Below are 23,583 nucleotides of genomic sequence, written 5' to 3'. Positions count from 1 at the left end.
TCCAGAGAGACGCAGGAATTCTCTGGAGGACACACAGCGCCCTAGAAGCAGAGGGGAGAGTGGTCCACGCGGAGAGCTGCGTCGCCCCGGCCACTGGCCAGGAGGACACCGGGGAGCAAAGCCGTGAGATAAATGCGCAGCTGTCCCTGCTGCGTATCGCGCGGACTCCGACCTCAGTTTCCCACGATGACCGCAAAGGAACTGGGGCGCTGGCCGGGCCGCGGCGAGCGGAGGGTTAAGGGGGCGGGTCCGGCGGCGGGGGCGGGTCCCGGCTCGGCCGCACCTGGCGGCTCCCGCTGCTGCCCGACGCCTCGCGCAGCGCTGGCAGCCGCAGGGGAGCCGAGCCCCGGAGCAGCGGCACCCACTGCGGGAGGGCGGCGACCGCGGCCGGGGCCACCTCGGGAGGCGACATGGCCGAGTTCCCGTCGAAAGTGAGCACGCGGACCAGCAGTCCCGCGCAGGGCGCCGGCGCCTCGGTCTCGGCGCTGCGCCCGGATCTGGGCTTCGTGCGCTCCATCCTCGGGGTGCTCATGCTGCTGCAGCTGGTGAGCGCGCGGGCCCAGGGGTTGGGGGGTCCCGTCCCGGCCGCCGGGACTCGCGAGCGGCGCCACCTCTTCGCTCCGGGTGCGACCCCAGCCAGGCTCCCTCGCACCGACGCGCAGTGCCTGCTCCCGGGGCTCCTCCAGGACCGATCCCCGGTATCACCCTGGAACCCTCTCGCCGCGGGACGCCTCCGTGGCTATGCCTGCGAGCAAGTGCACGGTGCGCCCAAGTTCAGGGTGCTCACGCCTCAGCGCCCAGCAGCCCCGCCCCAGGTGGTCCCCACGGCCACACCCGAGCGCCCACGGAAGCTGCGATCGCCGCGCACCACTCTCTCCTTGCGTTGTCTGCTCTCTTCTTCCCTGCCCCCACTCTGTCAGGACAATGCCCACAGCCCTCCAGGGGACCCAGGTTGAATGGGCAAAGTCCACTCTCGGCCCCCTTCTGCCCAGCGACCGGCACTCCGCGTGGCTGCGCTCCAGAACTCTCCCGGTCCCGGCGAGGGAGGACCGCCCTGCCCCAGGCCCTATGGGCTCCCGCCTGGAGCCAGCGCCTTCTGGCTTCCTCTAGGTGACCTGCCGAGTTCCAGCCGGTTTGGCTGGCTCCACGGGGCCGAGATAGCGCGCTCAGGCAGGGGACAGGGATTTGTGGGAAGTCAGAGGCCAGACTCCCAGATCTCGGCGCAGATACCGAAGGCCCAAGGGAACGCCACCACCCGCCCGTCCAGTTACAGGCCTGGGGTGTTCGCTTTCTTCCACAGCACCCTCCTGGGAGGGTCTGGAGACCCGGTGGCTGCCCCTGTGAGAGGGATCCCCACCTGCTGAGGGAGGGTCCGTAGTCATAGATGACCATGGACTTAGAGGTGGGCGCCGATCGATCACTTTTCCTTTACCATCCAGAGAGTGGGTACATCCCGCCGTCCCCCTCGCTGCCCAGTGCTAGCAAGACCGCCAGGCACTGGCTGGAGATGCGTTGTCACCCTGGTGCCTAGCCCTCCCGGAGATAGGTCTCCTCCTCCCACCCGCTTGGAGAGCACCCACTTCCACCTGGGTGCGTGCTACCTATAGTTCAGGATCCCTCACCTTTCCCTTTATGGGCTACCTCCCCCATCCTGCTGGGGGGGTTTGTTTAAAATGCTGATCCTTGGACCCCACGCCGGAAAAAATGTGGGATTGTTATTTGAATCTCAGGAAGTGCAGCCTGAAACCTACACGGTTAACTCTTCTCCTAGAGTTTTGGGGGTTTTGTTTTGTTTTGTTGATTTTTGGTGAGAATATCTGTCCTGGGAGGTGACCCTCTTCCAGGGCTAATTTAAGTCTCCTGGTGGGAAGAGCCACTGACCCCACTACAGCTGGAGCGCTCAGCTCTGGGCTGTTGGTGGGAGCCTGATGGGCCAGCGCCAGGTGCCCAGGAGGAGGGAGGGCTTCCTGGAGGAGGTGGCTTCTGAGCTGGGGCTTCAGGGGTTTCTGAGGCAGAGGTGGAGAAGGGGTGAGCCAAGGGCAAGGCATTGTGAGACCTAGGCTTAGGGAAGAGGGGTGTGGGGTGGGGGGTTTGAGGGGATGTCAGGGAGCCCAGCAGGTCGGGGGAACCGAAGCTGAAGCCTCTCTCTGGTGTGGTCCCCTGTGTGTATCTTCCAGTCACCAAGAATCATATACTTTGCCAGAACTAGGGACCTGGTTCTGGTGGCAGCTTTAGGGGCTCTTGAAGCAAGTTGGACAGATGATAGAGTGGCTTGGCGCATCCCCAGGGTTAACCAAGAGTTTCAGGGGACAGGAGCATTTTGTATTTGAACCATGAGAATTGCAATAAGGGGGATCAAAGGAACTGGTGTGGGCTGCTGTGGTTTGAGGGACCCTGGTGGCTTGATAATTTGGGGGTCCTCTGCAGTCTCAGGACTCCTCACAAGCTGTAGACACTGAGGTCTAGGTAGGACCCAGAGTGCTGTGGTGGAATTTGCTGGGGCCACCTGCTCTCAGGGACTACATGTGGGAGTCCTGGCCTTCCTTGGCCCCCAGCCTTAGTGCTTTGGTCCCCATCAGAGTTCTGAAGACCTGCACCTCTTAAAGCCAATCTGCTCTTTGAAGAAGCTGCTTCCTGAACTGTTTCCATGGCAATGGATAGTTCCACTGGGCCTAAGACAGGGGGTTCACCCAAAAGGCACCACCCTCTGCAGGGAAGAGGGAACCGCTCTCCCCAGTCAGGTGCACACTGGCTCCAGGGCCTTTGTCACCTCTTATTCTGCCCAATTTAAAGGCGAGGACACTGAGGCCTGGAGGAGGTCCTCTGTCCTGGACCTCCCTGCCCTCCACCCGATTGATTTTTCTGGCTCGTGCCTGGTTATCAGGCTCAGCTTTGCTCCCAGGAGCTTGGGGGCTGGAGCTTTGGAGGGAGCATCGGGAGGCCCAGAGTGCCTGCCCCCTGGGGATCAGAGAAGGCTTCCTGGAGGAAGCAGCAAGTGAGAAGTCGGAAGTGCACTCCCCACCAGACCCTCTGCGCTCCCAGGATCTGGTGGGTTCCTGGTGTGATGGGAGAAAGGTCGGGCGGCTAGGAGGGTCCCCAGCTCCTCCAGCAGGAGATATGTCCTTCATCCAGTCTCCTATGTGTCCTGCGGAACCCATCTTGCTGTGAGTCCCAGATGGCTGGTGGTCACTGCTTTATGCCACCTCTCTCTCCCCATCAGTCTAGTTCCAGAAAGAACATTAGATCTTCAGCCACGTGAGACAGAAGAGTTGGGCTGGGCTGTGGCTTGGTGGTGGAGCGCTTGCCTAGCATGTGTGAGGCACTGGGTCTGATTCTGAGCACTGCATATAAATAAATAAAGGTCCACTGACAACTAAAAAATATTTTTTAAAAAAAGAATATATTTCTAAAAGGTGATGGTTTGGAGGGAGGAATTGACTTTAAAGATAGATTTTTTTTTTTTTAAAGAGAGATTACTGTATCAGAAATCTATAGTAAGTTTAAGGGTATTGGTTTATAGATGCCGAGTAGCCTATGCAAAAAGGGAAACATGAATTTGTGCAAATAGTCTCTAAAAAGGAGTCAGGCAAAATCTAGAGACAGCTCTTCTGGCCATGAAACCTAGAGTCCTTAACGCTATAATTCTTTGCATGGTAAGGAAGGAGAGGAATGTCGTGGACAGTATGGTTCACTGGTGCTTATGGAAGCTCTTGAAGCCTTTTTAGAATAAGTATAAAGTAAATTCCAGTGAATTACCCATCTCTTTCTTATTTTTAAGTCCTCCCAAAGCTCTGGGGAAGAAGAAGATCTTATCTGCTGAGAAAACAGGCTCAGAGAGGGTGAGGGACTTGTCCAAGGTCACACAGGAGAGACTAGCAAACCTACCACTGAGGCTTTGGGAAGCCTAAGCCTGTGGCTATGCTCCCCATTTTGTTTGGGTAGCTGGGGTTCTTGGGGTGCTTTGGAGGAGGAGCAGGACTTCAGGAAAGGAGACTCATTTGGGGCCTTTAGGGAGGGTTTCCTGGCAGAGGGAGGCTCTCAAGGTCTAGGTGTGTGAAGGAGGGTAGTGAGAACGAGGTTCAGTAGAGCCCTGGATTGCAGGGGTGTCCTCGAGGCCCAGGAGGCGGGAGTGGTATGAACGCCCTGTCACAGGAGGGCCATTTGCCTTTGGCTCCGATGACCCTTCTCTTACCCTACTTCCTGGGATTAGAGGTGGCCACAGGTTCCCAATTTGCAGGTGAATAAACAGGTTGACAGCCTCCCCCGCGGCCAGGTGGCCGGTCCATGGAGCGGGGCCAGGAGCCTGGTGGGCAGCAGGTGCTCCACAGCGGGCTCTGCTCCCTCGGGGCTGGTGCTCCGGGACTTCCCGCCTTTCCCTGAGCCTCGGTGGCAGTGGTGGGTCTGGAGGAGCAGGGAAGGCAGGGCTCGCCCCAGCGCGGTGGAAGGCAGGACTCCCAGGACATGACGTCCGGGGAACCATCGTGCCCTTGAACTTGAACCTCTGGGTCGCCAGCTCGGCCCCCTCCAGGCTGCCCCTTCACCCTTGAGCGTTAGAAAGCGGCTCCTTTGGGTGGCCCTGCTCTGTCTGCAGCACCAGCAGGCGGCCAGCGACTCTCAGGGACCGGGGAGGGCCTGAGGCCCACCGAGATCTCCAGGAAGGGGCGGCCAGGGCTGATGCGGGGGGACAACAGGGGTTGGGGGCCTTGGGGTTGCCATGCTGGGGACTCCAGGACCTTCTTTGTCACTGAGCCCCGTGATGGTGCAGTGACCTCAGTGTGGCCTTCCAGGACCCCCCGCTGACCGGCTTCCTCCACCCCGCCCCCCCCCCCCAGGCCCAGGTACCCTGTCCCCAGCCCCTGCCTCCTGTGGCCGTTGTGTGTGTGTGTGTGTGTGTGTGTGTTGGGTTTGGGGACTCAGGTGGTTATGTGAGCATATGAATATATCATCCTTAAAGCCTAAAACCTGGACAGAGAAGGCTACAAAGTTGTCCTTGGGTCACCCACCCTTCTCCCTATGGGGACAACTATTTTGGAGGTTTTTCCCTATGCATTTTTAAAAGCAGTGATGATTTTATTCTGTGTCCCTTGTTTACTCTGCTCACACTGCCTTTGAGGTCTCTTCGCGACAGCACTTCCCTGTCGCCCTCCTTCTAACCTGTAGGGGATCCCACGTAGACACCCCCGAAGCCCCAGCTCAATTAGCTGGTTCCTGGCTTTCAACTTTTCAGCTGATGGGCCTATTGTGTGTGTGTGTGTGTGTGTGTGTGTGTGTGTGTATGTGATCTGGGAATTGAACTGAGATCCTCATGCATGCCAGGCAAGTGCTCCATCACTGAGTCACATCCCTCTCCGTATTTTACTTATTTTGAGATAATGTCTCACTAAGTTGCCAAGGCTGCCCTCAAACTTGTGATCCTCCTGCCTCAGCCTCCCAAGAAACTGGGCTTACAAGCGCCTGAACCCACCCGTTCTGTGTGTACTGGGGATTGAACCCACAGGGGCTTTATCACTAAACCATGTCCCCATCCATTTTTATTGTTTATTTTGGGTTTATTTATATTGTTTATTTTGAGACAAGGTCTTGCCAGGTTGTTGAGGGTGGCTTCAAATTTGAGATCCTGCTGTCTCAGCCTCCCAAGTTACTGGGATTACAGGTGTGCAACACTCTACCTGGCTTCCTTAACTTTTTTGTAGGGGGTATTGGGGATCAAATTCAGGGGCACTCAACCACTGAGCCACATCCCCAGCCCTTTTTTTGTATTTTATTTAGAGACAGGGTCTCTCTGAGTTGCTGAGGGCCTCGCTATTGCTGAGGCTGACTTTGAACCAGTGTGCCTGGCCTGGGCTTATTTAGTTTTTAACTTTTAAAATTTATGTTGTGGTGCTAGGGATCAACCCAGGACCTCAGGTACTGAGCAAGTGCCTACCTCTGAGCTGCATCTCCAGCCCTTCTTTAATTTTTTTCTCCTAAGTATGTGATATGTTTACAAAGGTCAAGTGGAAAATGGTACTATGAGAACTACCTGTCCCCTCTGGTTAAAGCTGACTCCTTTCACACCTACTCAGTTTCCCACGTTTTATTTTATGACCTTATTTAAGATGGTTTATGCAGTCGGGCGGTGTTGCACACCTGTAATCCTAGCAGCTCTGGAGGCCGAGGCAGGAGGATCACAAGTTCAAGGCCAGCCTCAGCAACTTAAGGAGGCGCTTGCTGACTCTGCCTCAAAATAAAAAATAAAAAAGGACTGGGGATGTGGCTCAGTGGTTAAATGCCCCTGGGTTCAATCCTTAGTACCCCCCCCAAAAAAAGGTATATGTAAATAAGGTAGACCACCCTGCTTCTCCCTGTCTACCAAGGCTCAGCCTGCCACAGGCCTCTGCGTTTGCCCCTGTTCATGCCTTAAACATGTGCCACGGGTCTTTTTATCTTAGTGCAGGGAGCCCATCACTTCCTTTTGGGGCCCCAGTCCTGTGCCCTTATGCAGCCCTGGAGTGACTGGTGAGGCCATCCCCTTCGGTGACAGGCACCTGGGTGTTCCCTTCTTTGGCTGTCTCACATCTCTGCCACAGGGCAGGGCGTGGTCTCACCTGCACCATGCGTCTGTGTGCTGTGTTTCCAGAAGTTGCCCGTGGGGTCAGAGGGTGTGTGTGCTCCTGATCCTGTGGAGATTGCCAACCAGCCTCCTTTGAGGCCACACCCATCCTCCCGGGAGGTAGGTGCCTGGTTCCCCCAGCTGCTCTGCATGGTGATCTGACACACTTCTGGATGTCCCCCAGGCTGAGCGGCCAGGAGGGCAGGTCCGCGCTGTGTTCTAGTCTTCTCAGGAGAGAGGTGGCTTTTGTTTTCCCTAAGTGCTGGGGATTGCACTCAGGTCTTCACGCAGCTGGGCGAGAGCCCTACCCCTGAGCTACACCTCAGCCCTTTCTATTTTATTTTGAGACAGGGTCTCACTAAGATGCCAGGCTGGCCTCGAGTTTGCAGTGCCCCTGCCTCAGCCTCCTGAGTAGCTGGGATTCTACTGGGCACGGCCCTACCTGGCCACCTTTAAAGAAATACTTCAGAGCCATTTGTATTTCCTTGTCTGTCTGTATTCTACCCAGCTGTTCCTCTGTGTCTTGGGTGCCAGGAGTTCAAAATATTTGCAGATAGATTTTTTTTTTTTTCCTAGTCCACCCCCCATCTGATCCTAAGTGTTTTTTGTCATGCAAACGTTATGGGTTTTGTTGGTTTGTTGTTGTTGTTTTTGTTGCTGAGGGTCTCTTTCTGGCTTCTGGAAATTAAGGTATAGTTAGACCTTTCCTAAGACAAGGTAATAAAGAAGTTCTACGTAGAAATTGGCAGGTCTCGTATTATCTCTGTTCATCCCATCCTGAAGGGTCACGTAGAGCAGATGGCCTCCATGTGGCTAGCATGTCTGTGGCTCCTGTACAACACTTTAAAATAGTGTAGTCCCATTGCATGTGGTGGTGCATGCCTGTGATCCCAAGAGACTCAGGAGGCTGAGACAGGAGGATTGCAAGTTCAAGGCCAGCCTCTGCAGCTTAAGGAGATCCTGTCTCAAAATTTAAAAATAAAAAAATAAGAAGGGCTGGGGATGTGGCTCAGTGGTAGAGCACCTCTGGGTTTAGTCCCCAGTACCCCAAAAGGAAAAAAATAGTTCCCTCTTATACACAGGGATATACCCTAGACCCTGGAGAAGACTTTTGACTACAGATGAATCCCAGATATTGTTTTCTCTCTGCATAAATAGCAATGCTAAAGTTTAATTTATAAATTGGGCCCAATAAAGATTGACAATAAATAATAATAAGATAGAACAATGATAGCAATATACTTTAATAAAAGTTATTTAAAATTATGAATTATTTGTTTCTGGAATTTTTCATGTCATTTTTTACTATAGCTATCTGAAAAACAGAAAGCCAACCCATAGATAAAGTGGAGATGGCTCCAAAGGAGAGCGACACAAGGGGAGACCAGCCTGTCTGTCTAGAACATATTAACATTGTTTCATATTTGTTGCATTTAGTTTTAGCATTATGTTACATTGTCCAGGTTTCCCAGTATAAGTGATTTAAAAGTTTCATTTTAAAATTAGCTTCTTTGGGCAGGGGTTGTGGCTCAGCCGAAGAGCGCGCTGGCCCAGCACATGCAAGGTGCTGGGTTCAATCCTCAGCACCACATATAAATAAACAAAATCAAGATCTAAAATAAATAAATGAATAAATAAAATTAGCTTCTTTGGCTGGGGTTGGTGGCACACACCTATAATGCCAGTGGCTCAGGAGGCTGAGGCAGGAGGATCACAAGTTCAAGGATAGCCTCAGCAACTTATCGAGACCCTGACTCAAAATAAAATATAAAAAGAGTTGGGGGGCTGGGGATGTGGCTCAAGCAGTAGCGCACTCGCCTGGCATGCGTGTGGCCCGGGTTCGATCCTCAGCACCACATACAAACAAAGATGTTGTGTCCACCGAAAACTAAAAAATAAATATTAAAAAAAAAATTCTCTCTCTCTCTCTTAAAAAAAAAAAAACTTAAAAAAAAAAGAGTTGGGGCTGGGGCTCAGTGGTTAAGTGCCCCTGGGTTCAATCCCCCATCTATCACCAAATTAGCTTATTTGTGTGATATGTACAAGTCTGTCATGGGGGACACCTTAAGTAATCAATACATCTGTGAAATTCCAACCCTCAAAGAAATCAAGACAGCAGCTCTACATGTAATGAAGGACCATCTTTAGGGTAAGTGAGAAAAGCAAGGTGCAGAAAGAGTGTATAGAGTGTGACTATTTGTGTGGAGGAAATACACCTATAGGACATACTTTTCTGAAAGAGTGAGTGAGTGAGTGAGTGTGTGTGTGTGTGTGTGTGTGTGTGTGTGTGTGGTCCAGATAGTTTGTGGATATGGCAAAAGGTATGAGGCCAGTGTTTGAACACCTCCCAGGCCCAGAGAGGGAAAGGCACTTTGCCCAATGTCACACAGCAACAAGCAGCTCTGGGGGAGCCACACCCTGTGGCTTTGGGGAGCACAGGGGGTGGGGTGGGAGCTGTGTTCCTTGGCAGCCCCGAGAGCCCAGCCCTGATACTCGTGGAACCCTGATACCGGGCCTCCGCTCTGGGCTGGGTCAGCTCCTCCTGTTTGCCCAGGGAGGACCGGCCGCTGAGTGACTCCAGGTCCTGGAAGGCAGGGAGGCGGGGAGGCTGGGCCGAAGGTCGGCAGCCTGCATCCCCGAGCTGCCACGGAGTGGAGCAGGGCCTGCTCTGGAGCCGTCCACTGTCATTTGGTGGGAAGGCTGGTGTCAGACACCAAGTGAGCTTTTGACATCTGTGGGGGCAGTGGAAAGGGGACTCCAGCTCCTTCTTGAAGCTGAGGAGGCCGGCTGGCTCAAGGTCACCCAGAGCTCAGTGCCAATATCTCTGGAAGTCTGGGGGACAGGGAGGACCCACCCTTCAGGCTGCGCCAGCCCCAGTCCCCAGCAGGTTAATGGAATCCACGTGCTTCACGGCTGGTTTCCTTCTGTGGGGCTGGTGGGAGCCGGCCCCTGGGAATGCTGAGGACAAGCCTCCCGTTATCCTGGCCACCCCAGGGTTGGGCTCTGTCCCTGTCCCAGTCTGCTCTGGCCTCTGGGGCAATGATGCTTCTCGTCTCCAGGGGACTGTCCCTCAGCAGAACTGTCCACCCTTTACCCCTTACTGTGTATGACCAGGGGCCAGGACTTCTAAAGTGCCTCAGTTGTCCTCATCTGTGAGATGGGCCAAGTGCTTCCTTCAGGGAGACCTGGGCCCTGGGGTGGGGCGCCCTGGGGGCCTAGCAGGCTGGGTGAGGGGCTGGGGTGGGGGGTGCCCCAGAACTCCCTGGGTCCTTTTCAGGAGCAGAGAATGAGGCCTTCCTGGGAAAGCTATCTATGCGTGTCTGGAGAGACCTTGGTGCTCGATGCTCAAGAGAGCACTGTGGGGTGAGCCAGGGGACCCTGAGGGTGGGAGAGGAGGAAGGAATGGGGGCAGACAGGGGTGTCCGGGGTCCTGCCAGTGTCTCCAGGGAGCCAGGGGCTCCTTGGGAGTGTGACTCACAGAGCCCCCGGCTACCTTCACATCTTGGGCCCCTTGGTCTGGCCCCAGAGCTCAGCATGGGAAATGGGGGTGGGGTAGGCAGGGGCAGTTTGAGCTCATGCCGGGAGCCCTGGGGGCCGCAGGAGCAGGACGCGGCCTTGGCTCTGTCGCACACTGTGCGCGTGGCCGGCCACCAGGAGGTGCGTGGACAGTTCTGCCTCCGGGATTTCACAGACGCAGCCTCGGGAGGGACACACCCCGGGCTGCTGCTGCTCACGGGCAGCCTTGGGCTGGACCGGGCCCGGCCTCGGCCTCCATCCTCCTCTTCCTGCCACAGTGCTGAGACTCAGGGCCCGGATGGGTCTCACCGCAGGCCACACCCTGGCCATCGTCCCTGTGGCCTTCCCTGCACCAAGGACCACACCTGGTGCAGGTGACTCATCTCTACGCCCATTTTGAGATGGCAAAGGGAGGCACTGCGGGTAGGTGGTGCCTTGTTGGTGCCCCTGCTTCCTGGAGAGCTGGCGCGGTGACACCAAGGTTCTCAAAGGCTCCGTGTCCCGCTCGGGAATTCCAAGGTGCCTCCCCAGCCCACCCTTCCCTGGCCCAGGAGGGGGTGGCATGTGGTGGTGTTGTGGCCGGTCCAGGCGCCTGGAGCCTCTGTCCCCTGCCCCTTTGTCTCGTGTGACACAATGGGTGGCTTTTTTGTTCCCATAAAGTCCCTTTCAGTGTAGGGAGAAGGGCCAGGGCGGGGGCGGAGGCTAGGCCTGACCAGGCCAAGTTCTGAGTGTCCTCAGGCTGCCCAGATGTGTCCTGAGAGAGGGGGAACCCCAGAAGGGTCATTGGTCACCCTGGGCCATGGTTTCCTGGATGGCACTGTTGGGAGAGGGCATCTGGGGGATGTGGAAGGTATTGCCACTGTCCCCTGCTTTCCGCCGTCAGCAGTCAGTGGCCCTTGCCCTCACACTCTTTCTAAAATATTTGGTTTAGTTGCCAACATTTAAAAATGGTAGCCAGGGGCCAGGGTGGTGGCTCAGTGGTAGCGTGCTCGCCTAGCACATGTGAGGCACTGGGTTCAAACCTCAGCACCACATTAAAAAAATGAAATAAAGATTGTGTGTCCACTTACAACTAAAAAAAAAAAAAAAATGGTATCCAGGCACGGTGGTGCACACGCCTGTAATCCCAGCAGCTCGGGAGGCTGAGACAGGAGGCCAGCCTCAGCAACTTAGCAAGGCCCTAAGCAACCTAATGAGAACCTGTCTCAAAATAAAACATAAAAGGGATTGGGGATGTGGCTCAGTGGTAAAGTGCTTCTGAGTTCACTCCCAGTACCCCACCCCGCCCCAATTTTTTTTTTTTTAATGGTAGATTTCACATCAACATCCAGGTTCCTAATATCCCTTGAAGAATTAGCTCTGGCTACCCCAGGTCAGATGCCAGCTCTCCTGCCCCAGAGGCCTCACTGGGCCCTCCACACACTGTCATTTCTGTGATCCTGGGGAGTGGCAATTCCCTCCAAGCCCCCAGGGCCCTCCAAGCCCCCAGGAGCAAGGCTCTGAGCTTTTCGATTTACTTCCCACCGAGCCCCAGGTGACCTGCCAGCTCTCCTTCCACTCACAACGAGCTGTAGCTTTTCACTTTTTCTCTTATCTTTTACCTGCATCACACCTGTGCAGCGGCCAGGATAGGTCTAACCCACTGTGTTGTCCAAGGAGGAAACCGACCAGAAAGGCTAGGTGACTCTCCCAAGGCCACACAGCGAGTCCACAGAGCTGGACCTGGAAGTGGGGTCGAGGGAAGAAGAGTTGGAATGAAGCCTCTGGGCCAGAGAGGACGCAGCCTGGCGCCTGGGGTTGAGGGAACCCTCCTGGACAGGAGAGGGCTTTGGGCCCCTGGAGAGGGTGGCACCTCTGGGGGATCTTGGAGGACCTGGGACTGCCTCCCTGTTCCCATTGGCAGGGAAGATGGGCCTGGAGGGTGGAGGGTCGGCTCCTCAGAAGGCCCTGGGGCGGGGCCGGGCTTCTGGGGCCTCCCCAACCACCAACCGACTGGCTTGTCTGCACCATGTGGCCAGGCCTGTGCCTGGCTCCTCACTGCAGCCTCCTTGTCCCCAGAGCAGCACACGCTGCCACCACCTCAGGAGAGCAGGGTAAGAGGGATGGCTGTGTTCTTAGCCCTCAGTGAAACTGTGACACTAGAACACAGTGACAGTTCAGCCTGTGCTGGGCCTGACCTAAGCGCCTTGCATCATTTACATCTCAAAAGCACTCTCTGAGGTTGCCCTGTGGTGAAGCACAGAGAGGTTAAGTAGCTTGCCTGATGTCTCACAGCTAGCCAGGTGGCAGGACCCCAGCATGAACCCAAGGGTCTGACAGGCCAGCCTTCATCGTAGATGTTGGAAGGCAGACCCTGGCCCCCTGCACAGGCTCATGACGCTCTGAGAAAGGTCTTAGCTTCCAGGGGCTGCGTGATAAAACTCCACAGATTGGATTAAACAGTAGTGACTCGTCCTCCCATAGCCCTGGAGCAGAAGTCTGAAATCTGGGAGGTGGCAGGCTGTTCCTCCTGGAGGTGCTGTGGAGGGTCTCTGTGCTCCCTGTTCCCTGTTCTACTGTGTGTGTGTGTGTGTGTGTGTGTGTGTGTGTGTTTGTGTTTGCACACGCGTGCATGTGTGTGTGATACTGGGGATTGAACCCGAGTGTGCTCTACCACTGAGCTATAACCCCAGCCATTTAAAAAAAAAAATCTTGAGGCAGGGTCTTGCTAAGTTGCCCAGGCTGGCCTCGAACTTGCCATCCTCCTGCCTCAGCCTCCTGAGTGGCTGGGATTACAGGCCGGCCCCACCGCCCCTGGCCCCAGTTTCCTGGCTCTTATAAGAACACGGTCATTGGATTAGAGCTCATCCTGATTCAGTGTGACCTCATGTGAGGTTGGTGACCTCTGCAAAGTCTCCACCTCTATGTTAGGCCAAGGCTAGGACTGCAGCAGGCCACCCAGCGGCCATTCCACGCGCAGCTCAGGACAACTGGGAAGACCTTCCCCAGAATCATGGAAGGGCACCTGTCCCCAAGTCACCAGGACAGGTCCTGAGGACAGCGGCTGGCGGGAGGAATGCCTCTTGGGCCAGGCGTTTATAAGAGGTCGCGCTTTTCTGGCCGTGTAGGTGGTTTTAACAAAAACCATTTTTGTTGCCCCATTGGTTCCAAGTTCTTGGACAACAGAAGGTTCTGGGGACGTGTCCTTTTTGACGTTCTCGTTTAAAGAAAAGTTTCTGAATTCAAATTCTTCAGATTTTCAGAGGAAAAAAAAAGGCCCCACCCCCCTGAGAGTTCCAGAGGGTTCTCTGTTTATCTGCGGAGCCTCTCTCAGGGGACACTGCAGGGTCTCCAGGGAACTTGGAAGGAGGGGGAGGAGGAGACATGGCGTGTGTGTGTGTGTGTGTGTGTGTGTGTGTTTGTGTGTGTGTGTGTGATGCTGGTATACCTACAGAGAAACTCGGGGACAGTTGGTCACAGAGGTGACAGTCACCCACACAGGGCCCTGTCCTACCCTTTCCCAGGGACCCACATGGCTCCCTCATGTCTACCCTCCCTCACCTCCTTGGTCTTTGTCCACATGTCACCTCCCAGTGAAATCATACTTGACACTTTATCTGAAATGGTATCAGTGACCCCACTGCCCCCTCCCCACTGCTGTCCCCCCCTTTTTAAAAAAATATACTTTTTAGCTGTTGATGGACCTTTATTTTATTTATGTACATGCCGTGCTGGGAATCGAACCCAGTGCCTCACTCGTGCCAGGCAAGTGCGCTACCGCTGAGCCCCAGCCCCAGGCCCATGTCCCATTTTATGGTACCAGGAACTGGACCCAGGAATGCCGAACCACTGAGCCCTTTTTATTTTATTATTATATTTTTTATTTTAAGACAGGGTCTCACTAAGCTGCTCGGGGCCTCTCTCTCTGGCTGAGGCTGGCCTTGAACTTGTGGTCTTCCTGCCTCAGCCTCCCCAGTGGCTGTGTGGGGTTGCAGTTGTGTGTCACCAAGCCTGGCTGTCAGCTGGGTTTCCCCACAGCCCTTGCATGTCCCCACCTGCACTTTACTTGCTTGGGGTGTGTCTGGCTGTGCCAGCTTCGGGGGAGCAGGGCAGCCCAGGCTGCCACCGGGGCCCAATAGGTACTTGCTGTGTGGATGGACTCTGAGGAGAGCACGCACCAGGAGGCCTGGGGGGGTGTTGGGTTGGAGAGCAGCGCTCTGGGCGGAGGGACCTGGGCGAGGCCCTGGGGCAGGGGGCAGAGTCAGGGCCTTCCACCTCCCCCTGCCTTAAGCTACCAGCCTCCAGTGCTGAATGGAGGGTGGGATGAATCCCACCACAAGACAGTGGGTCCTTGCCCCAGCAGGAGGGGGTTCTGTGGTCCCACCTGGGGGTCCGGGGAGACTGGAAGCTTCTGGAATTGTAGCCTGGGACTCAGCTCCCCTGGAGGACCACCTGGCCAGCGAAGTGGTCAGCAGGTGTGAGGGTGCCCTGAGACCTCCTATGTCCTGAGCAGGGTCTCCCTGGGTCCTCTGCTAGGGACTTAGGGACCAGGAGAGACCAGTCTGTCAGGTTCCCATGCAGGAGTGGACCTTCCTTGTTCTAGGACAAACTGAGGTGGCTCTCTGGCCGGGAGCCAGCTGGGCGGGAGGAACACCAGACATTCCCCCGGCTTATCCACCGCCTCATCTCCGAGGCCCCTTTGCTGATCTGGAAAACGGGTGGGGCCGCGCTGCACAGGACGGGGCAGGGCACGGACAGCCCTGCCCTTGAGCTGGCTGAAGTGCCCCCAGTTTTTACACATGGCTCAAAAACTCACAGTATGACAGGGTCCAGGGAGGGACAGAGCTGGGTTCCAACCACCCTGTCTTTCCCCCACGGTGACCACAGGCAGCTCTCCTTCTGAGCTTCTGTTTGGAAAATGGGGACAACAGAAGACTCAGACGTAAGTTGACGGTGGAATCTTTGTAGAGAATGAGACACCTCCCCAGGCTGGCACAGCCGCTGGGCCCTGAGAGGTCCTGGTGAGGAGGCTGATGGTGACAAGATGGCACCAGAGGTCTACAGGGGTACAGGAGTTGAACCAGGCATGCTTAACACTGAGCCCTTTTTATTTTATTATTATTATTATTATTTTTTTATTTTAAGACAGGGTTTCACTAAGTTGCTCAGGGCCTTGCTGTGTGGAAACGAATTGGGCTTCTCTGGGTTTTCAGTTCACTGCATTGTCTAACTTCCTTTGAGACAGCTGGAGTGTGGCCACACAGTGACCTTCAGGGCCCGTAGGAACTTGCTTTAAATAAAAGCTAATTGTCCTTGATGTGCCCAGTTCTCACGTGGAGAAGGGGCCGCCCGAGCGTGCTGCTTCAAGAGTGTCTGTCTCCTCAGAACGGTGGCCTCCCCAGCGCTGGGTCTCCCTGCCTCCCCTCTGTGTCTGCTTCAGGCAGCATGATCTAAAGATGGAGGTTAAGGGGATGCTGTTTGGAGACAGACTGCCCTTGGCCTCCCTGAGGAGGGCTCTGTCCCCAGCGGTGCAGGTGAGGAAGGCCCTGCTACTGTGTCAAGTGGGCCCCGCGGCCACCCCTCCCTCGCTTATGGAGGTCCTGCAGCTGAGGCTGGCAGGATCCCCGCAGCTCCCCAGCACCAGGAGAGGGGTGCAGAGCGCCCGGGGAGGGACCCTCCGGGGGCCTTCCTTGGGCATTGGGGCAGGAGCAGCTTGCAGGTTGTCACCTGTTTCCTCCTTAACACCCAGCAGGGCTGGGCAGGGACACTTTCTGACCCCTTCATGGATGAGCATGGGAGGCCCTTCTTTCCTAAGCACGTGTGCTGAGGGTGCTCTGCGCGGGCACCGTGGGCAGTGGAGATTCTACAGGGCACCAACGCGTCCCTCGGGTGTGAGTTCTGGGCAGACCTCTCTGGAATTTTCCAGGTGGAGTGTCCACCAGGAGGAGGTGCTGGCCCATGTCACACAGCTCAGCAGGGGTTTGAGGCCCGGCCTTTGGCACCCAGGCCCAGCTCTCCACCTTCCGCTTCTCTGGGAAGCCGCGCTCCCACCGCGAGAGAGAAGGGCAGTTACCAGAGGGGCGCTGGCCTCGGGGCCAGCTCGGCTGCAGCCAGTCCTGTCTGACCTCCCATGTGTAGGGTCCCATGCAGAAACCTCCCGTCTGGTCCTTGGGGTGCCTCGGGGTGGGGTCCCTGGCAGGTGCCCCAGCTCTGGCTGGGCTCTGGGTCAGGAGCCTTCAGGTGAGTGTCAGCAGCCCCCTGGGCGGTGTGAGCAGCCAGGGAGATTGTCTCCGAAGCCCCGTGGCCGGAGGTGGGCTTGCTCCTGACACGCTTCTCTGGGACCCAGCTGACGGTTGGCTCCCCCCGGGGCTGGTGCCATGTGCCTGCCCACTGTCCAGGGAGAACAGGGACAGCCCCTCCCTGTGTCTGACCAGCACAGGAGCCTTTCCCAGAGCCCCACAGTAGACTCTCCTGTCCCCTTGGTGGCCGGGGGTTCCAGAGACTGTCCTCTTGGAGAAGGGAGGATGTGCCAACCTAGACATTCTCAGCCAGCCTAGAAGAGTGGGAAGGAGAGGGAGGCCTGGCCTGGCCACACATGAGACCTTGCCTGACGTCCACGTGTGTGGACCTCCTGGGCCCTGCCTCAGAACAGGCCCTCTGCTGGGCCACAGTGCCAGGTCCCCAGACGGCTCCCCTGGGTGAGTCGGCACACCTGGCCAGGTAGAACTCCCCGTGCCCGGAGGGCAGGGGTTGTGTGGTCAGCGGGCCTTGGCCTCTTTTGGAACACCAGCAAACATCCTCTGGTCCCGTTTACAAATGTGAACCCACGTGTAAAAGTGAGCTGATCCAAGCACGGAGAGGCTACCAGCTTGCTCAAGGTCACACAGTGGTCAGGGGGCGGGGTTTAAGCCAGGTATTGACTCAGTACCTGGCACAGCACGCACCACCATCCTGGGGTGCTCAGGCCCATCCTGACGCACCAGAAGGACGGAGGGTCCTTTGGCTTCCCTGAGGCCCCGTGTCCTCTGTCAGACAGGGACGGTGACACCTGTAGGGAAGGGCAATTGGGAGAGTTGGGGGCAGGGGAGGTGTTACGGCTGGAGGCCATCTAGAGGCCCTGGTTCTGTGCTGGGACCAGCCGGGAGGGGGATGCGTGGAATGTTCTTTTCCCGGCTTGGGGACTGAGTGGCTGGCCATCTCTCAGAGCTGGTGACCTGATGTCCTCTCAGTAGTTCTTCCTGAGTCCCTCGCAGGCCCGTCCTCTGCTGGGTGTTGTGACCTAGCCCCAGCACAGCCGTTGTCCCGCCCCAGGGAGCTCAGTCTGGGGAAAGTGACGTTTCTGTGGTCTTGGGTGGTGGGTGCCCAGGGTGGGGGGATAGGACAGCACAGAGGAGAGTTCTGGAATCCAGACGCAGTAGGCAAGGTGTCTTGGAGCACTTATCATCTTCTGCTGAGATGCCAGTGTCACACACGGCATGAGGACTGAAAAGAAGTATGAGTGACCGGGCACAGGTGACCGCAGGAGCCAATCAGTACTTCTTGACTAGATGAGAAATAAGGCCACGGCCTGGGGACCTGGTCTGTGGCCTCCAGCCGGAGTGGTGGGGGCTTGGACGCAGTGGCCCTGTCTTGCCCCGCAGGTGCTGGGGCTGCTGGTGTGGGCCCTGATTGCTGACACCCCGTACCACCTGTACCCGGCCTACGGCTGGGTGATGTTCGTCGCTGTCTTCCTCTGGCTGGTGACAATCGTCTTCTTCGTCCTCTACCTGTTTCAGCTGCACCTGAAGTTGTACATGGTGCCCTGGCCACTCGTGGTAAGTCTGGGTGGGGCCCTGAGGGTGGCTCTGGGCTCCCACCTCTGCCTCTGGGAGCGGCCATGATAGGACTGACCATGTGGCCTTCTCTAAATGAGCAGCAGCAGGGTCGATGTCCTTACTGACCCCCAGCTGGCCTGCAGAGCGGGTTGGGAGGGAGGTGGACGGCTCAGGTGTCCTGTTTTCTGAAAGCCACCTTGACCTTGTCCTGGGAAAGGGGTAAAGAGGCTGCCTGTCTCATGGGGTCGTCCCAAGAGGCCACTTGGAATTGAAATATTTTTCCTTTTTGAGGATGGTCAGAATCTCAGCTGGGTGGGCAGCTTGGTCAGCCTCGGGCTGGGCCCGCAGTCAGAATTGCACAGGCTGGGGCGTGGAGGGCGGCTGGTGGAGGGTGGTGGGGGGAAGGTGTGGGACAGCCAGACACCGCTGCCAGCAGACAGCTCAGCCACCAGAGGAGATCAGGCGGGTGTCCCAGCTTTGCCCAGGTCAGTCTTAGCACATCCCCCCGAGGCCCCCCGAGAGCAGCCATAGGAAGTACCCTGGCCAGACACAGAGCAAGCTGCTGGGTTTTCTTCTCTGACCCAGAAAACCCCTGCAGCTGGGGTCCGAGGCTCTCAGTGAGCCAGGCACGTGAGGGTAGGACCGCAGCTGGGACTAGGCAGCATTGTTTGCAATTCAATGACTTCTCAACCGAGGAAACGTGAGTCATGCTAGGGACAGAATGGGCTTGTTAGCGCCTGACATCACAGGCAGGAGCTAGGCAGGCTTTGCCATGGTCGCTGGGCTGGCAGCGTGTCCCACGCCCCTGCCCCTTGCCCTGGGAGCCTGTAAGGCAGGCACTATTTCTGTGCTCTTGGAGGCCTCCCTCGGGATCCCCAGGACGGGGCTACATGGCCAAGCAAGATATGTGAGTGAGCTGGGCGCAGTGGCCCACGCCGGTAATCCTAGCAGCTCTGGAGGCTGAGGCAGGAGGATCTCGAGTTCAAAGCCAGCCTCAGTAACTTAGGGAAGCTCTAAGCAATTCAGTAAGACCCCGTCTCTAAATAAAATACAAAAAGGGCTGGGAGTGTGGCTCAGGAAGTTCTGGGAACCCCACATACATATCTGTCCACGCAGATCCCCCGTTACTGGGCTGGACCCTATATTCTGAGATTGTTTTGGTTCCTGGCAGTGTAGGAGAGGGGACCCTATCCTTGTCCATCTAGACAAGTGCTCTACCACTGAGCTCTGTCCTCAGCCCCGAGAGCCTATCAACATTTTATATAAAATTTAAGTTTTCAAATGAAATCTAATTTTAAAATGTGGATAAATTTTAAAAAATAAATGGGACAAACCTGATGATTGAGGACTATTAGTTTGAAGACATAACTGGCCCTAGGGTCCAAGCATTTGGGATGTGGGACTGAGATCTGGCTGCAGTCAGCCCAGGCCCCCTCCTGCCATCTGGAAGAATATTCTACCAGGAGCGTCTGGGTCCTCTGAGGGCCTGACCCTGACATCTGTTCTGGGCCTTCAGTCTAGCGTGTGGCCAAGAGAGAGCCATAGATCCCCATCCATGGACTTGGGGTGTATCTCAGTTTGTAGCCTGCTTTCCTGGCATGCGTAGTAAGGACCTCGGTTCAATCCTCAGTACTGCCAAAAGAAAAAGGAAAAAAAGAAAAAAGGTCCCTCCCACTGGTGTGACTGACCAGCCACAGGGCTAAGCCCTGAAGTGGCACCAGGGAGGGCCTGGGCTTGGCCCTGAGCCCACGTGGAGGAGCGGCTCTCCGCGGGTCTCAAGAGCTGGGTCACGGTTGGGCCATGCTGCATGGGGAAGGGTTTTGCCTGTGGCTTTGTGGCTTGGGCTGCCTTGGCCTGGTCATCTGGGGCCTCTTGACCATTCCCTCCCTCAGCCTTAGGGCTGTTTTATGCTGCTTGCTCAGATGGCCTCCAGGTTGACCCCATGGAGACTGTGACCTCGAGGCCCTTTTCATAGGATAGGCCCACATTCTTCCATCCCACTCTGGGGGTGTGCCCCCTGGGAGCCAGGAGGTCCCCTCCGATTGTCCTAAGCCTTTTCTCCCCTCCCCCAGTTACTGATCTTCAACGTGACTGCCACCGTTCTTTATGTCACCGCCTTCATCACCTGCTCTGCAGCAGTTGACCAGACTTCCTTGAAGGGCTCCCGGCCATACAACCAGCGTGCAGCTGCCTCTGTGAGTATGTCCCTTAGGGTCCCCCCCAGCAGTCTATAGCCAAGGTCCCTCCTCCACAGAGCTCCCTGGGTCTGAGGCCAGGCACCGGCCACCACCTAAGTATCCACCACCTACATCTCAGAGGGTCCCATGAGGAGCCAGGCGGGTCCAATGAGGGTCCCTCAGAGGGTCCCATGAGGAGCCAGGCTGCCTTCAGGCTTCCTTAATGAACTCTAGGACCTTGAGGAACGAGGGGATGGTGGCGTTCAGTGGTAGAGTTGGTGGGCACTCGCTGAGCATGTTCAAGGCCCTGGGCTCAACAGATGCTTGGGAACGGTTTGTGGTGGCCAGTGGCAGCTTTGATTCACTGTGGAACTCTGCTGAAAATCAGTCGTGCCATCCTGATTTAGGGTCACAGGCTCTCTTGGAGAATGTGCTGAGAACTCGAGACCCTCTGCCCTTGGGTTTCAGCCGTACCTGGGGATGTTACAAGTTCTCCTGGGAAGGCCAAACTCAGGCCCCACGTCTGGTGGCTGGTGGAGTGAACCACAGAGCCCTGCACACCTGTCATGCTCCACTCGGCAAGGCCCTGAGGAAGAGGAAGGGTCTCCCCATCCCTTTTCACAGACAAGGACACATTGGCTCTGGGAGGTTAAGGGGCCTGCCTGGGGTCATGGTCATGTCCAACATAGGGCAGCCCTTCTGTGTCCTCACTCTTCCTGGTGAGGGTGGTTTTGCAATCAGTGAACTTGGCCACACATGTGGAGCGTCTGAACGCAGATACAGGAGATGCAAACATAGAGGTATGAATTGGATCCAGAAAATTTCCACGTGGCTTTGTTTTTGTTTGTTTTTTGGTATGCAGAAGTTGAACCCAGAGGTGATTAGCCACTGAGCCATGTCCCCTGGGGGAACTTTGAATGTACCCCCCCCCCCCCCCCCCCCCGCGGTGCTGGGCAAGCACGCTACCACTGAGCTCTACCACCCACCTGAATGTTACCTTTTTAAAACTAAATGCCTGGCTAGGTGTCCAGTGGACCTCCCTCACAGTCACTCTGGGCACATTGTGCAGGTCGAGGTTCGCCGTGGCCAGAGCCCCGTCTGACATGACCTTTTCCTATGCTTGAGTGCCTGTTGGCCTCCCCTGCCCCGGCTGTCCAATGGGCCTAAGGACGAGGGGCCATGGCTGCCAGACTTGCTTGGTTGGATGAGGGGGCATCTGAGGAGACCCATGTGCTGGTGTTACGGTCACCCTGCAGCTCCCAGTGCTGTTGACTGGCCACCTACCACCTTTCTCCCTCCAGTTCTTTGCCAGTCTGGTGATGATCGCCTATGGAGCCAGCGCCTTCTTCAGCTTCCAGGCCTGGCGAGGAGTGGGCAGCAACGCAGCTACCAGTCAGGTGGCTGGTGGCTACGCCTAGACCCTTGTGCCTTGGCCTGCCCTGGCTGGCCGAGCTCCCGCTGGGACGCAGTACAGGGCCATCAGCAGACCTGAGCCTGGAGCCCTGCGTGAGTCGGCCGGCGGGACTGTGCTAGCCGCTCTCCCTGCCCAGAGACCAAGTGCTCCCAGCACTCCTAGGGAACAGGCCACATGCATGTGGCTGGCAAGAGCCCACGGCTGAGCTCCTCCCCATCCCCCTTATTCAGCAGAAGGTGACGGGGGATGAGGGGCTCTCGCTGTCTCGCCTTGTCTTCCGAGGACTTCAGCTTGCGAGGCCGGCTGGGCCCACCCTGCGCACCAGCACTAACTGCACTAACAGGCTCCAGCTCTGTGGCCGGCAGCGCCATAGCTGTAAGCTAACAAGCCACACCTGTGTACCCTCGTTGTGAGCGGGCGCGCTGAGCAAGCCCACAAACCATTCTGACTCCTTAAAACACAATTCTGATCCCCTTCCCCAAACCAACATGTCACCTGTTGGGAGACATAGGAAGAGCTGATTCCAGACGTCCTGGTTATTCAACGCAAATAGGTTCCAGGCGATTTCTTGATGACAAACCTCTCCAGGCGCCCTCCTTGGCCCAAGCCCTCATTTGTAACTCTCCCTTTGGGAAAAGCTGACACCCTGTGACCACTTCCCCCCACGCTGTTGATTAGGCACATGGGACATGGCAGAGGGAGGGAAGTAGGACCTCTCCTGAAGAGTTGTCATGTGGTTGGTGGAGACTTTTGTTTTTTTTACAAAAATAAAGACAGAACTTATTTGGAAACAACGGGGCCTCATGGTTGTCAATGTAAACTCCAGGAAGCTGCAGGTTAAGACTGTGCCAAGGTTCCAGGATGTGCCTGTCACAGGGCAGCTCCAGCTGAGGAGCCACTCAGTACTGCCAACTAATGTCCCAAGGGACCCTGCCCATGCTTCCTGACTGCTTTGCCGGAGCAGTTCTGGTTGTGCCCTTTGTCTGGGCACAGGTTTCATAGCCCGCCCTTTTGTTCTTAAAAGTGTCCTAGAGGCTGGAGGCTTGGCTCTGCCTTTGTGGAGCCTGGGTTTGACCCCCAGGACCACACTGCAAAAGCCAAAAAAAAAAAAAAGCGCCAAGTTTAGTAATTTTAATGCCACCTACCTCAAAAGTCTAGGAAGCCCAGAGAGGATGTCGCAGTGGCTGGCCGTGCTACATACTCAGAGCTGGTGGACGGCAGAAAGGATGGCAGTTGGGTCCTTTGGAGCTTATTTTCCTAACATTTTAAGGGAACATCCCCTGGGTGACAGGCCAAAGGCTTTTTCTAAGTGCCCTTTGGCCCTTTTTAAAGAAATTGGCAACAATTAAAAGGTAGCTAGTCCAAGCAGCTGTGGAGGAGCAGCTCTGGCTGAGGGATGAGGGTCAGGCTTGATGACCCGGTATATTACTGGAGTTTGAATAGTAAATTATAATCATGCCAGGATGAAGCTGTAAGATGAGTTTGATTTTAAGGAAGAGCAAACCATTTTGAAGCTTAGAGAAAATGAAACACTAGGCAGCTACAGTCCACCCTCCTGTCAGGTCTGATACTCTAAAACACAGCCTGTCTCAGGGGGAACGTTACAGACTGCAGATTGGTGACTGTTGACCTAGGGGTGAGGAGTCCTCAGGGAGAGGGGTGTGTGGCCCTCTTCTGGGGCTGGACCAGAACGTCAGTCTTCTCACTCCAGGCCAGGGCCGAGCCCCGTCGAGGAGGATTGGGACATCACAGTCTAAGTTTCTATGTGGACCGATTTCTAGTTCATTTTAATTTTTTTCTAATTTATTTAAAAAGAAATCAGCAAGCTGACTTAAGCTCCACCGGGCTTGCTTTTTTCTCAGTGGAAAGACTGAAAAGAACAGTTTGCTTTTCTTCTCATTTTCCATGATTTCATCTCTGGACTTGTCCATTTGCTCTTCTCAGCTAGGACCACCAGATCCTACCACGGGTTTCCGACATGCCTGGCCCGTGGTGGGTGGTCCTACTTAAAAGAGGAGGAAGGAAAAGCAGGCCCAGGAGAGGTGGCATTTAAAAAGCTGGTTCTGGGAGTGCCTTTAGTTTAGAAGGACC

At 55.9% G+C, this 23,583-nt stretch overlaps 1 protein-coding gene across 1 annotated transcript; it reads left to right on the top strand.

Annotated features, from left to right (window-relative positions):
- The first annotated feature begins 340 nt into the window (after window positions 1–340).
- Window positions 341–22,233, top strand: Pllp (plasmolipin). Its single transcript, XM_027938974.2, has 4 exons — window positions 341–545; window positions 17,728–17,901; window positions 19,974–20,096; window positions 21,380–22,233. Exons 1-4 carry the CDS (start codon window positions 411–413, stop codon window positions 21,494–21,496), a joined length of 549 nt encoding a protein of 182 aa, XP_027794775.2. The 5' UTR covers window positions 341–410; the 3' UTR covers window positions 21,497–22,233.
- The last annotated feature ends 1,350 nt before the right edge of the window (window positions 22,234–23,583 follow it).

Source organism: Marmota flaviventris, chromosome 18 (genome assembly GCF_047511675.1).
Source record: "Marmota flaviventris isolate mMarFla1 chromosome 18, mMarFla1.hap1, whole genome shotgun sequence".
In the NCBI taxonomy this organism is placed as follows: Eukaryota; Metazoa; Chordata; class Mammalia; order Rodentia; family Sciuridae; genus Marmota; species Marmota flaviventris.
Note: the sequence above shows the minus strand (reverse complement) of the source record. Positions and strands in the feature narration are given on the sequence as shown.

Coding starts and splice junctions, on each gene's coding strand:
- Pllp (XM_027938974.2), top strand. CDS start 411: ATGGCCGAGTTCCCGTCGAAAGTGAGCACGCGGACCAGCAGTCCCGCG. Junction 546..17,727: donor TGCTCATGCTGCTGCAGCTG/GTGAGCGCGCGG, acceptor CTTGCCCCGCAG/GTGCTGGGGCTGCTGGTGTG. Junction 17,902..19,973: donor TGGTGCCCTGGCCACTCGTG/GTAAGTCTGGGT, acceptor CCCCTCCCCCAG/TTACTGATCTTCAACGTGAC.